Consider the following 14,761-nt stretch of genomic DNA (forward strand, 5'->3'; position numbering starts at 1 on the left):
AAAAAATGTGCCTGTATGTCTGTGCACCATATGTGTGCCTGGAGCTCACAGAGGATAGAAGAGGGTATTGGATCCCTTGGAACTGGACTTACAGATGGATATGAGTCACCATGTGGGTGCTGAGAATTGAACCCAGGTCCTCTGGAAGAGGACTAGTACTCTTAGCAACTATTGAGCCATTCCTTTAGCCCCAGCTTTAACTTTGGAAAAGCCAAAACCTTCCAACTAGGTATCTTAATAGGGAGTTGAGGTACTTTATGTTGCAACTTTAAAAATAAAACAAACAAGCCCCATCAAACTTTAACAGTCTATCAAAGTTAACAGAAAAAGAAAGTAAATTGATACAAGGGCTGAACTGCCAGCCGAGCCTGGTGCTGATGCTGGACAGCAGCACGGCTGAGCCAAATCCCCAGACCTCTAAGCATTTTCTTAGATGCTATTTTGTTTCATCTCTGGAGAATCTTTTCATTAGTAACAAATTTTGTAGTTCCTTAAGGACTACTACTATACACAATTCATTATTTTTCAAGCTTGGTTAAGCATCATGGCTAGAAACCATTCTCTGAGTTAGGCAGTTCTGGTAGGTTTTAAACACCCGAAATGTAACTAAGACATCGTAACTTATGCAGAGGCACAGTGCTCGCATAGCATCTTGAGGCCCTGGGTTTGATCTGCACTGCAAGAAGTAAACAAGAGCGCGCAAGCCACTAGTGTTTTCACTTGTGACAGTGGCATAGCCAAGTTTTAGGCACAGGCGTAGTGCTTTTATTTTTTGTCTAAAACCAAAAAATCCTATCAGTTCGTAGTTCATGACCTATATTGGATCTTAAGATTTTAAATGTAACCAAAAAAATTATAAAAAAAATAAGGTTAGTTATATCAAATTTGTTAGGAAAAAATTAAAAATAAATAAAAATCTGTTTTTTGTACATGTCTTCTATGTCACTATGAAACTTTTCCTTCTTGAGGCCTTTTCTTGCCTTCAAAAGTGTTCTCATTAGAAGAAAATGGCAAGCTGGTTGGTGGTGGCGCATGCCTTTAATCCCAGCACTCGGGAGGCAGAGGCAGGCGGATCTCTGTGAGTTCGAGACCAGCCTGGTCTACAAGAGCTAGTTCCAGGACAGGCTCCAAAATCACAGAGAAACCCTGTCTCGAAACCCCCCCCCCCCCCCCCAAAAAAAAGAAAATGGCAGTAGTTGTTCCAAAGTAAAAGTAAACTTGCCTCCCAAAATACATCGGGGCAAAATTACAACTCATCCTAAAATATGAGAAAAGATGACGGTAAGTGCACTGTGTTAGGATCCAAATAAACAGCAGCTTAGTTTTCCTTCCTTCCCTCCTTTTTCTTTCAGTTTTTCAAGACAGGGAACTAGCTCTTGTAGACCAGGCTGGCTGGCCTCGAACTCAGAGATCCGCATGTGCCACCACTGCCCAGCACAGCTTAGTTTTCAATTTCATTTTTATACAACTCCATGGTTTAAATCCTCAAGTGTTGTAAGCCTTTGTGAAGAACTAACAGTAACAGATAATTTGCCACTTCAAATTCTCTGCCTTAGCCTGCAGTCCTGATCACACACGCGCGCGCACACACACACACACACACACACAGAGAGAGAGAGAGAGAGAGAGAGAGAGAGAGAGAGAGAGAGAGAGAAAGAGCGCGCAAACAGAAAAATGACCCAAACCACTTCAAACTAAGACACTGTTTAACACAGGTATGCCAGTAAAGCAGTTTGTAATTTCATCGTTCGGGGCTTCCTACATCCCTTTCTCTTCCAGAAGGAGGAGGAAAATAATTATGGAAACTTCTGAAGTAACTTCCATAAATGACAATAAATTTCCACAAAATTACATCTATGTATCAGTATCACACTGAAGAAAAGCTATGACAATCCTTCAGCGTTTTGTTAGTTTAAGGACCTCAATACTTGGTGAAGTGTGAATACCAATCACTGATGAATTCTAGCCAACCCACGGTTACCCACGGAAAGTGTGAAGCTTTTACAGCTGAACGAGTTAATTAGGAAGAGTCGAGCACAAAAATGGGCAACCACGTGAACTAAGCGACCAAAGGTGCTACAAGTTGAGGCTAATCGTTCGGTGAATGGGCACCGTAACTTTCTGGAACGCCTTCGCCACTCACAATATTCAAAAAGTACTCAGATGTGAGCCATCGAAGATGGTTGTCACTGCTCTCTTTTCCCTGCAAAAGCTCCCCAAGGAATCCAATTCTTACCGTAGTAGCCCTTTTCCTAACTCCCTTGAAACCGTTCCTCAAACTCTGGAGATACACAGTAGTTCCATTAAAGCTGTACTAACTCTTGAAACTGACTTTTAAGTTTCAAATCCAAATCACCTTACTTCGGTAGGTTGGGGGAGAGGGGTGGATCTTGTAATTAAATACACGTAATTTATCTACTAGTTCTCGAAGTCTCAAACTCGGGTTTTCAGTCACTTTTTAAATAACCCCACTTGTCTCATATCTTTCCAAAGCAACCCGTAAAGAAGGTAAATTACTCAGGCACCGAGAACCGACCCCGAAGGGCTGATCCTGCCTCATTCCTCCCCTCCATCTGATTTTCCCTGCTGTGTCTCTGGCCTACTTCTTCCGCTTCTTTCTTCCAATCCCGAGTGTCCCCGTCACCCCTTTAGCTCTGGCCCGACCCTTCGGTGAGGTTCTGGCGTCGCCTTGGCGGTCCTAGTCTCCTGCTTCACTCCCCGCCCCCAATCCTAAACTGCATGCGCGGCCCCTTTAAGAGGCGGCAGCGGCCAGGTTGGCACCTCCGCGGCTGGGCCTCACTCACCCACTGGTTGGCTTTAGGGCAGAAAGTGTACAGAGCGACCTGGCCCGTGAGGTCTGCGATGCTGGTGATGTAGGGGTCGTGCTGCTTCAAGGCCGCCAGACTCATCTCCTGCCCAGCTCGACTCAACGACTCCATCTTGACTCGCGGAGCCGAGCCCCTCCGGCGGGGGCGGACTCGAGGACAGGAAAGTGTCATCCAGGCAAAGTTCCCCCAGCTCTGTCGGTGCCTCACTTCCGCCTTTCGGCCTGGCCTTATGGAGGGTGGTACTTCAGCTATTCTGCTCCGCCGCTCCCACGACTCGGAAGCATGGTTCCGACCTCCTTAGGTCCCCATCTGCCGGAAGATGCTGCGGCTGCGGCTGCGCCGTGGCGAGGTCGTCGTCCCGGGTCCTCTCTCACCTGGCCGGATCTGAGCGCTCCCGGCTCCGGCCGGCTGGGCGCAACATCAGCACGGAGGCTGTCGCGGGTTTGGGCGCAGAATCGAAATGGTGCTGTGGAAATGAGCTCTCCATGGACCGTTTAGAAAACTCAGAACAAATAAAGTGTGCTGGGGGGTGGGGGTGGTGTGGTGTGTGTGTGTGTGTGTGTGTGTGTGTGTGTGTGTGTGTGTACACCTCCACGGTTAACAATTTTGGAAATATTTCAAGGCAGCTAAACTAGCTGGCTTAGAACCACGCAGGCTCCCAGGACTCATTTTTTCTCGTCTAGGTAAATATTTCTATCGTTCTAGATGATAAAAACGGCAGTATTTTATAAGATCTCTTAACCAAACAAGCAGCAAACCAGGCGGTGATGGCGCACACCTGGTGGTATCGCACACCTTTAATTCCAGCACAGGGAAGGCAGGGACAGGAGGAGCCCTGTGAGTTTAAGGCCACGTAGGTTCACAGTTAAGTAGAAAAACCCTGTATCAAAGCCACAAAACAAAACAAACCACAAATATTTATTGGGCATCTTAAGGAGTTAGGTACTACTAAAAAGTAAACAGCACCAGTCTCTTTTCACTGAGTTGCTTTAAAAACCGTTTTCCTTATTGAAGACCCAATTGAGCATTTTTTTAAAAGAACAAACTCTACATTGTCATCAAAACAACGCATATTGCTTATGGTTTTACATCCCAAGATCATTTACTAATGGAAGGACAACTTTGCATTCTGTATAGAATCATGTGTGAAGCAAGTCCAAACACAGGGAACTGAACGTACCTATGATGTATTCACTCTCCTCTCACGTAACACACTTTAGTTGAATTTATAGAGTAGTGACCAGTTTGAGCTTCCAACTCTGTTTTCGCTCTGGGAGAAGCTGAAAGCAAGCAAATAACCCCCTTACGCTTCTCTTTGAATTCCAAAGAGTGGAGCCATTAATCCCATTTGAGTTAGAAAAGCTTTGAGGAGGAGGTTATGTCTGAACTGCTGCTTTGGGTGAATAGGTGGTCCCTGGGAAAGCAAAACAAGGGTTGAGATTTGCTTCACAGCCCAGTGGTGAGAGAAAACCTACCATAACTGATGATTTAATTCGGACTCCAGAGGAAGAAGTCAGTGGCTCAAAGTTTTCACCAGTCAAGAGGATTCTGGCATTAGAATCTCTAGAAGCCTTTACTCCACATCTGGGTCCTTTCTTTCACTCAGTGGTGGAGGGTAGGAGCCCCATTACTTTCTGTGTCTTCCGTTCTCCTCTACCCTAACTTTAATGTTATTGTTTAAATTTTTTATTTATCTATGTATCTGTAAGTTTATGTAACATTCGTGTGCAGGGCTGCCTATGGAAGTCAGAGAGGGTGTTGTTGGAACCCTTGGAGCTTGAGTTATAGGTATTTGTGGGTCTCTGGACCTGGATCATGGCATCTGAACTCATTGTTGAGCAGCAAGTGCTCTTAATTAACAGTGGAGCCATCTACATAATCTTAAATTAGGTTCTAAATTCAGAGACACCCTTGATTACTGTCTTTAGCTTTCTTTTTCTTATGTAGATATTCTAAAATAATCCAAAATGTTTCCTTTTGTTATGAAACGTTGCCCCCCTCGCACTATTGTGCTGTTGCTGTCTTAAACTTGGAGCAGCTATGATTACCTAGAAACCCCTTGTGAGGCTGGGCCCATTAACACATGCCCTTGGGGAGAAGGGCAGGCTCACAAATGGCCACAAGACCACTGGGAGGCCTGGCAGAAGCCCAAGGGAGGAGCTGCTGTGGATCATCCCTCATCACTTCACCTGTGAGTTAGCAAGTTAGAACTGGGGAGAAGCCCTTTCTCCAGTCTGTTGTTTGTGCCCTGGAGTGGGCAAATACTTGTTCACATGGCCCCAGGAAAAAGCTAATGCACACCGGTTAATCCACTCTTTTGGATTAAGGGTAGACTTGTGATGCAGACCAAACTTTCATATTTTGGAATAGAAAATTCTCTTCAAAATGCTTTGTTTTCAAGACAAGGTCTTGCTGTGTAGCCCAAGCTAGCATGAAACTCGCCAATTAGGCTAGGCTGGCTGCTAGGTGACCTCCAGGGAGCCTCCTGTCTATGTCTCCCCAGAGCTGACATTTTTGTATGAGTTTAGGGGCTAGAACATAGGTCATTATGAATGTAGGTTTTTTATTGAGCTCTCTCTCCAGCCCTGATATTATTATTATTTTGCAACTAGTCTGGTCTTGAACTTATTATATATTCGATTGATCTCGAACTCCCAAACTTGTGATCTTCCTCTCTCAGCCTCTGAATGGTGAGCTTTCAGAGTTGTGCCTCCATACATGGCTTCAATAATTAAAAATAAGTAAGCCGAGTGGTGGTTGCACAAGCCTTTGATTTCAGCACTTGGGAGGCAGAGGCAGGCAGACCTCAGTGAGTTTAAGGCCAGCCTGGTCTACAAAGTGAGTTCCAGGACAGCGAGAGCTACATAGAGAAATCCTGTCTCGAAAAACCAAAAAATAAAAAGATAAAAAATAAATAAAAAATAATTTAGAAAAGAAAATCTGAGAGGCAGTAGTCAGTCCCCCCTTTCCTCCATTCCTAGCTGCTTTGTGGCAAATATGAACCCTTCCTGTGTGTTCAGTGCTCAGTGTCAGGGCTTTTTGTCACAGCAGCCAGAAGTGACATTAGGATCTTGCCATTTAAGTGCCAGGCTTAAGGGAGTGCGCCTCCACGGCCCTGGACCTTGGCATTTACAATTGTGGGGCTAAGCTGGGTGTAGCGGTGTGCAGCCGTAATTCTTGCTACTCAGAATTCTGAGACAGAGCCACTCTTGGTGGCTCCTGACTTACATCCTAGCATTTGGGAGGCAGAGGCAGGCAGATCTCTGTGACTCTGAGGCCAGCCTGGTCTACATATGGTAAAATATAGGGTCTACCATAAAGAACGCTGGAATACCAATCATATAGGTTGAGCACTATCTTTTAGTTCCAAATCTAAGAGCTGTATAACTGTGCTAATGAGTTACAGCTTTCTCAGCTCCCCAGCGTAAAATCTGTAAAATCCGTAAAATCTGAAGGCCTAAAGGCCTGGAGATACTGCTGCAGTCATTGAGTTTCTTCATAGGAGCATGCGCTTTCCTCTTCCCCTCAACCCTCTCTAGCCCCTGTCTCCACCTCTGTCACTTCTTTTCTTACTGTTTTTCTTTCTGTGTTTCTCCTCTGTGTCCTCCGTCATATGTGTTCATGTATGTGGTGAAAGACCTGGATAAATCCAGACCCCTCTAGCAGGAAAAAACAGAGCCAAAAATCTAAGCAGGGAGAGAAGAATCAGAAATCTACGATTAGCCGGTTCAATTTCAGGAACTAGCTGAAGATAGATTGTAATCTTGAGTATAATCTTGAGAAACAGATCCCTTGTGATCATCACTGGTATTTTCGGAATTTTCTGTGACACCTTCCCTACCCCTTTTGGATTACTGGGCTGTGGTTTCTTCCTTTAAAAACCCCTTCTCCAGGTCACTGGGGTTGAACTCTTCCCCCGTGTGGGTTATGAGTCTTGGCCCCAGTGCACTGGTACCTGTCAAATAAACCTCATGTGATTGTAGCAAGGATAGTTTCTCGTGAGTTACGGAGGGGAGGGGGTCGTGTTATCCCGAGACTTGAGTGAGAGTCTCCCAACACCGGGGTCTTTCAGTGGCAAGTGGATATACATGCATGCACATGTGGGGGCTAGAGTGGAAGTCAGATGTCTCCCTCAGTTGCTCACTAACTTTTTTTTTTTTTTGAGACAGGGTCTCTCAGTGAACCATGAGCTCCCTGATTTGACTAGACTGTATGTCCACTGAACCCCAGGGATTCCCCTCTCTCCCCATGCCCAGTGCTGCCTTGCTGATCTTTCCCAGGGTTGAACTGGGATCTTTAGGCTTGTATGGCAAACACTGAACCTTCTAGGCAAACATCCTTCTAGGCTTCTCCACCCTCTCTTTTAGGCAGGTCTCCATATGTAGTTCAAGTTGGCCTGGAACTTGCTATGTAGCCCAGGGTAGCTATAAACCCTTACTCCTCCTGCTTCTGAGTACTGGGAGCAAAGTTGAATATCACCACATGTAGATATGTTCACTATCTGTGACAAAAATCGGAGAGAAGACATAGTAATTTTAACTCATCTTGATGCCTGATTTACTTGTATTTACATATTTTTAGCTTAATGCTTTCTAAAAGCAAACATACTGTTTTTAATATAGTTGAGCATAGCCCTCAGCCCCTTTTCAATACAATTTCTCCACTGTTATGTCCAGATTGTGGGGACCCCCAAAAGACCACCATGGAGACCGAATCCCATATGTAAAAGCAAAGAGCGAGCCTTTATTCAAGCTCGAGCTTGGACTCTGTCCAAAGCGGCGATTGAGAGCAGAGTATCCAGTCCAAGTGGTTTTTTTTTTTAAATCATAGTAGAGGTTAGGGTGAGGGGATTTCCAGGGTTCAGGACCCTAACTGGCTGACATTTGTCTAGGGGTCTTAAAGGGGAATAGGTGAGTCCTGGGCTCTGGATGTCTGGCGATCGTATCTAATCTTTTCTAATGGTCGGAATGTCACGGACTTCCCTTTAGAAGCTGGCCCTCCTTGAGTGGTGTCAGTTTATGGCTTTTCCTGGAACCCAGCACTGCCCACCAGTAAACTGAGGCACTCGGGCCTACTTTTTAGCTGGTTTCTCTCAGGCTTGCCGCGGCCACTGTGTGGCCTGGGCCCACACCCACGTGGTTTTTCTTCTTCTTTTCCCTTTACCATCCCAATCCCCCTGCTTAGATTTTTTTTTAAGGTTTATTCGAGAAGTCTCTGTTTATTTCTGTTTTCATTTTTGAGAATTGAAAGCTTACTTTTCCAAGGTCATATCTGATTCATCTGCTGGGTTCCGGTGTCCAGGTAGGTCGTGTGTCTTGTTACTAATCTGCATGGCTCACTCTTGAATTACACTGGCTAGTGTGAGTGAAACCTGTTACCTCCACGCTGCAGCCCATCACTGATACCAGTTCCTCTGCTATCCACGAGGCTACAAGCTTTTTGAGAGGTTCACAATTCAGTCCTTATTGGATACTTAAGAGTCATTCTTTTATTTCCTTTAAAGGTCTTGGCTTTTGTATTTTAAAATGTCATATAGAAGTGGTTTTGTTTTTAATACCAGGTTCCCCATGGTTGCTTAGGATACAATCATGGTCTCACCTCAGCTTCTAAAGCATCTGGAACTAAAGGCATGGCCACCATGCCTAGTTTAGACCAGTGCTTGCTTGCTTGCTTGCTTTTTTTTTTTTTTTAATGCTCAAAGTGTTTTCTAAAATTAGAGTTCAGTATGTGAACTAGTCTAGACTGTGGATTCTAGAGCAGAAAGACATGTTTTGAGACTGGGGAGACAGTTTGATCAGTAAAGTATGTGTCTTGAATGCATGAGGATCTGAGTTCCATCTCAGAACTTGAGTTAAACACACAAACGAACACACACGCGTGAGTCTGGTGACTCGAGTTTATAATCCCAGTTAGGGAGGCAGAGGTAAGTAGATTCCTGGGGCTAGCTGTCTAGGTGAGCTCCAGGCCAGCAAAGACCCTGTTTCAAAAACCAGGTGAGGGTGAGTCTCCTTTGAGAAGCCCACATTTACATTCTTGCCGTGTCTTTTCTTCCTGAGGGTCTTTTTTTCCTTCTTAACCCTAGTGCTGAGAATCTGTATTGAAATCTCCAACCCTGTTTCAAAACAACAAAGCACATGGCACGTGAAGAAGCCCACCCCAAGTGGATCACTGACTTTCACACTCATACATGTACATGCTTTACACATACACACACACACACACACACTCACACTCACACACATGGAGTGGGGTCTGGGGCAAGGGAAAGAAATACAGGTCCAGAAGAAAGAAAGAAGATAGCACAAGAATAGACCATCATTTACTTGATCCAGATTTCCAGACAAAAATCACTCTTTTTTTAATATTTATTTATTTATTTATTTATTTATTTATTTATTTATTTATTTATTATGTATACAATGTTCTGTCTGTGTGTATGCCTGCAGGCCAGAAGAGGGCACCAGTCCTCATTTCAGATGGTTGTGAGCCACCATGTGGTTGCTGGGAATTGAACTCAGGACCTTTGGAAGAGCAGGCAATGCTCTTAACCACTGAGCCATCTCTCCAGCCCCAAAATCACTCTTAATGTAGGGTTTAAATAATATTCCCAGGTAGAAAGTTTTGTGCTTTTCACTGTCACTTAATTTAATATAATGTCCCTGCCAACTGTAATAGCAATGTCCTAAGTAATAGCCACACAGACTGTGTTACCAAGGTGGTTCTTAGGTATATATATATATATATATACCTATATATATACCTATATATATAGGTATATATACCTATATATACCTATATACCTATATATATATATACCTAAGACTATATATATATATAGTCTTAATAAGAGTACCGTGTATATTTTATCACCTGTTTATAAAGAAAAGAACCCAGAAGCATGAGGAAACTGGTTGACTTGCCTGTAACACAGGTTGTTTTCGGTTCAAGGACAATCTCTCTTAATCATTTCTAGTGACTGGCTGGTTTTTTAGGTGTGGCTCTGTGACCCAATTCTGACTAGTGGATTGTAGAGAAAATGATGTGTACCATCTCCAGACTTGGCTTTCAAGGAGCCCATAGCCTTCCACATTTCTTATTTCACCCTTACTTGGGGAGGCAGCAATGGTGCAGCTATGAAGCATGTCATAACATCGAAAGTAAAGACTGGTATTGAAACGCCACAGAGAAGCCTGCGTGGGGTGAGGAAATGTCCTTCTCTGACTCCTCTATGAATAAAAAGAAGGCCTGTGGGGTCTTCTTTTTACCCTAATGTCCATCTGAAGAAGTTATACTGTTCAAATAGTTTAGAGACTCAGCAACAAAAATCCACTCTTACTGGGTGGTGGTGGTGCACCACTTTAATCCCAAGCACTTAGAAGGCAGAGGCAGGCAGATTTCTGAGTGAGGCCAGTTTGGTTTACTGAGCTAGTTCCAGTACAGCCAGGGCTATACAGAGAGACCCTGTCTTTAAACAACTGAAAAAGTAATCCCCTCTGGAACAGACTAGAAATGAAGCACATGGTTTCCCAGAACGTGCTGCTTTGGGCTCTGACTCTAAGACTGGAAAGAGCTCCAGTCAGCTCTGCATTCACAATTAGTTGCAGCCACAAATGTGCAGAGTCACAAAGTGGCTAAAGAGCAAAATAATCTTTTTTCTGCTTAGACCATTAAGCAATTGATTTCGCATTTGCATCGTGAAGCAATCTGCTAAGCAAAGTGGGAGGCTGTAATTTAAAATTTGCTTTTCTGTGTCAATTCCACAGATGCTCTTAGGGTACCATTAGCTCTAAGGCATTTAGGTAAATGTAGGTGTGTTTCCAAGTGAACACAATAAGAAGAATTTGATTACAGGTGACTTTGCCACGGCAGTTCTGGAAACTGCAGCCTTTGCTGACTCAGAGGAGGTGTCAACTACACTCTCTCTGTTCGGTCTTTTCTTGTGTCCTAGCTTCTGGTTTTATGTCACCATTATTCACTTATCAATATCTGTTTTTCTAAAAAAAAAGTTAATTAGCATGGTTTGTCTTACCTTGTTTTTAATTCCCTTAATGAGTTTTGACTGAAGACCGAGTGTCGGACCTCAGACATACTGACAACCTGTTGAATGCCTATGGATTAAATTTGCCCAGGAGCTCAGATAAGAATTAATTATTTATCTTCAACATACTCTACTACTATGAGATAAAACCACAGTGTCACGTTCTTTACTCACTCAGTTGGTTTTTGTTTTCTGTCTTAATTTGGATTTTCCAACACAGGTCTACTTGGAGCCAAGTTGAGGTACCCTGTGCTGGGTGGAGTCTTCCTTAGATAAACCACTTTATGGTTTCTGGAATAACCATGTTTTGTTTAGCTTGGATTCATTTATCCTGAGGGCTTAAGGTACAGAAAATGTTCTCTTTTTTTATTTGCACTTACATAAATTAATATGAAACAGGATATATTAAAATTTACTTTGAGTTACCGAAATGGGATAATTCAGTGGCATTTTTATCACAGTGGAACTATCACAGTATGGGAAAACATTTGCTCATCTGTACATTGCCTGTAGCCTTGAGCATAAGGAAAAGTACCTGTTCTAGACCTTGAAGGGACTCACTATTCATTTAATAAAGAGAATAATAATAAATTATGCTTTGCCAGTGAAGAAGTACTGACTTACAATAGGACAACCCGTGTCTCTTGTACAATAAAATCATTAGTGGTGCTGTGACAAGAGATTGAAGTAGGTCAGGCGTGCTCCTTTTTACACTGCTCCAGAACAGAAGAAGGATTAAAAATGTATGCATTACCTTTAGAAACAATGATCTGGGGCAGAAATGTAATAAAATACCCGGTCTCTTGTGTCGTCCTATGCGGCTCTGGGCTTCTCAGTTTGCGATTGCACCGGCACAGTGGCTTTGGGAGCCCTAGAAGCAATGATGAAGATATGCCAACCCCCAGACAGTTTTTGCTGAAAATCCAGAAGCAGATGGTTTAGAAAGGTAAAGTAACAATCAAAGAGAATTGTGTTTTTTTTTTATGCTCCACGTGTTAAAATATATCATATAAATGTCTCTCTGGTAAGGTTATTTGAAAAATACACAATAGTTATTGTGTAAAATATTCTAGCAGCCAAAACTACCAAGATGTCTTCATAAAAGAGCATTGTTGAATTTGGAAAAATTACTTGTTAATGTTTTATTAACTTTTTAGACATTTCCCAGTCTTTATTTTATGTTATAATATAAAATTGTAATATATTGTTTAATGCTGAAAATAACATAAGAGAACTACGTAGCACCTATGCAGCTTTGTCTTAAGGAATGTTGGGCAGCATTGTTTGTGACTGTCTAGCTGTTGTGTCTGAAGCCGTTGATCTGAATGGGTGCTTTGCGCAGGAAAGTTGTTGCTTTTGTTTTTGGTGGCCCGGTTCGTTCCCGGTCTATTCCCGTTGATGACCTCTCAGTGTTTAATAATGGAGCACAGGGAACATACTTTCAAACCTCCCATTTGTCTGGTTGGGCTAAATTTCCTTTTTAGCAAAGGTGATTAAAATGAAAAAAATCTTATGGGTCAGGCATATTATTTTTCTTTCTGCAGATTCCAACAGGTCAGCCACATACTGAGGATTGAGACTTGAGTGGACAATAATGAAACATACACACAATTCTTTATTTTAAAATTCTTTGTATGTCTATGTTATATACATGAGTGTGTGTCGTGTGTGTGCAGGTGTGCCTGTGGAGGCCAGAGGTCAGTCCCCGGTGTCTGCTATCTCTTCCCCTTGTTCTCTGAGACAGAATTGCTCACTGAACCTCACACTCACTAACAGCAGGGGACAGTCTGGACAGCTCCAGGCACTGTGTAGAAATCATAATAACTGCTGAAAGGCCTGTGTCTGGAATATGGTTCAGCCTTCTTGCAAACCCATGCCTCACATCTCTCGAATGACTGTTCAAACACCCTCGTTTCTGTCTGGGGAGTGGACGTGGCCACTGCAGTTCACACTGCCTATACTTTGGGACCCACAGGCCTCAAGTGCCACTAACAAACGCCAGCTGCTGAGAGAAAGAACATCAGATGTTAGAACTGCAAAATGCTGAGCCCAGGCATGTGTTAAAAGTGAGGATATTTGTTGGCCAAGGACAAGTGCATATTGCTAGGTAATGAGAAGCTGCGTAGTGAGCCCATCCAGCACAGACTGAGCAGTTTCTCTTAGGCGTCTTTTTCTGGATGGCCTTCTAAAAGCCAGGAGCAGTGCAATCAGACGGGACAGACAGGCCAGCGAAGCCCGCCCTCCTTAGCAGACAGACTTGGAGAGGTGGCTTTCCGTGCTCGTTAATCGGGATTATTTACTAAGGAAGAAGTCATCGTAAGAAAAAGAAACTAAATCTGAGTTTGCAGTTTGTTTTCAGACAAGAAATTGAAGCAAGGTAGGGTTGTATTACCAGAGTCCCCCTCCTTCACAAGCTAACTACATCCCTTTGTGGGGCATGGAGACTCTGAAACAGTGTAGCTCTGGTTGTCTCAGAACTCATAGGGCTCCACCTGCCTCTGCCTCTTGAATTCTGTGGGGAAAGACGTGTGCCACCACACCCAGCTCTCTAAACAACATCCTTTAAAAAGACCAGTGTCGGGGCTGGGAAGATGGCTCAGCACTTAAGAGCACTTGTGGCTCCCCCCGAGGACCCAAGTCTGGTTCCCAGCACCTACACGGCAGCTCACAACCACCTTGAACTATTCCCAGGGCATCTGGTGCTCTTTTCTGGCCTTTGCAAGCACTAAGCATATATGTGGTCCACATACATACAAGCAGGGCCAAACATATTTCAGAGGGAATCAGGTAAAAACCAGCAGGCTGTACGACCTTATGACCCAGGGTTTTGTTGAGAGCGTACCCATAACAAGAGCAATAGACATCAAATGACAAAGTGATTTTGGTCAGAGAAGCAGATCCAACATCCTCCTCATTCTGTTCATATCTGCCAGCATGAGGTGGGAGGAGCGTCTGTGGCTCTGAAGGTTTGTTCAGTGGGTGTCCCTGTACTGCAGCACCATTGTCTAGGTGCATGGGCTTCTCCTTCCTCTTCATACTCAGCAGAGAGGGGATTTATGTGAGAGAAGTCCTTACTTTTGAGAGGTGAATCAGGATTGGTGTTGAGGATAGGAAGGAAAAAGTCTGGGAGGTGAGAAAATGACATCCGTATTACTGTGTGTTTGTGTATGCGTGCATGTGGGTGCTGGTGACAGCCAGATGATGGTGTCACAGCCGCTGCCGCTGGAGTTACGTATAGTTGGGAACTGCCTGATAGATGTGCTGGGAACTGAATGTGGGTCCTCTGGAAGAGCAGCAAGTACTCTTAACTACTGGATCATCTCTCCAGCCCCTGACAGCACCTTACCTATGCGGAGACGAAAGCTGTGGGTATTTTGCTGTTGTTTGATGATGGCTTCAGATGTCAGCCTCGTCTGGATGGGGATCTGGGCCTGTGTGGGAAGCTTAGGACTCTACAGGAAAGGACACCCTAATTAAAGTAGGGGGTTGAAAATGAGAGAAGAGGGGCTTCTCTGTAGGGAGCATTTTGCAATCAAAGCCACATGGCAAAGATTGTCTGCTGCTAAGATTCATTTTTTGTCCAAAGGAAAATGGCTAATTGACACAATGAATCCTGTATATGGTTGACCCCTCCTCACCATAAACGAAACCGGCTGTTTGTGTGGTTTGATTTTTTTTTAGTGCCAGCAAAAATTGACGTTAAGCAATTATTGTATCATCTATGTCAAATCTCAATTTAAGTATTTTTTTTAAATTGAATTATTTTTATTTTTAAAATAAAGTCTTACTATGTAGCCCTAACTAGTCTGGAACTCCCTGTGTAGACTGACCTTGAATTTTTGATAATCCTCCTGCCTCTGCTTTTCAGCTGCTAGGTTCACAAGCATGCACTACC

At 43.7% G+C, this 14,761-nt stretch overlaps 2 protein-coding genes across 13 annotated transcripts in view; one reads left to right on the plus strand and one right to left on the minus strand.

The window, feature by feature from the left end:
* The window catches only part of Dcp1a (decapping mRNA 1A), a 48,097-nt gene extending 45,098 nt beyond the window's left edge, over positions 1 to 2,999 (minus strand). For 2 of the 3 annotated variants that reach the window (XM_050158062.1, XM_050158061.1), the window contains exon 1: positions 2,805 to 2,993. In XM_050158062.1, coding sequence (XP_050014019.1) covers positions 2,805 to 2,939 — 135 coding nt within the window. In that variant the 5' untranslated portion in view covers positions 2,940 to 2,993. Of the gene's footprint in view, positions 1 to 2,804 lie in introns of all 3 variants that reach the window. The other variant, XM_050158060.1, reaches the window with a different exon arrangement.
* The window catches only part of Cacna1d (calcium voltage-gated channel subunit alpha1 D), a 424,715-nt gene that overhangs the window by 13,076 nt on the left and 396,878 nt on the right, over positions 1 to 14,761 (plus strand). The window lies entirely within an intron of this gene.

This window comes from Alexandromys fortis, unplaced genomic scaffold (assembly GCF_014885135.2).
Source record: "Alexandromys fortis isolate MF-2015 unplaced genomic scaffold, M_Fortis_MF-2015_v1.1 scaffold_106, whole genome shotgun sequence".
NCBI lineage: Eukaryota > Metazoa > Chordata > Mammalia > Rodentia > Cricetidae > Alexandromys > Alexandromys fortis.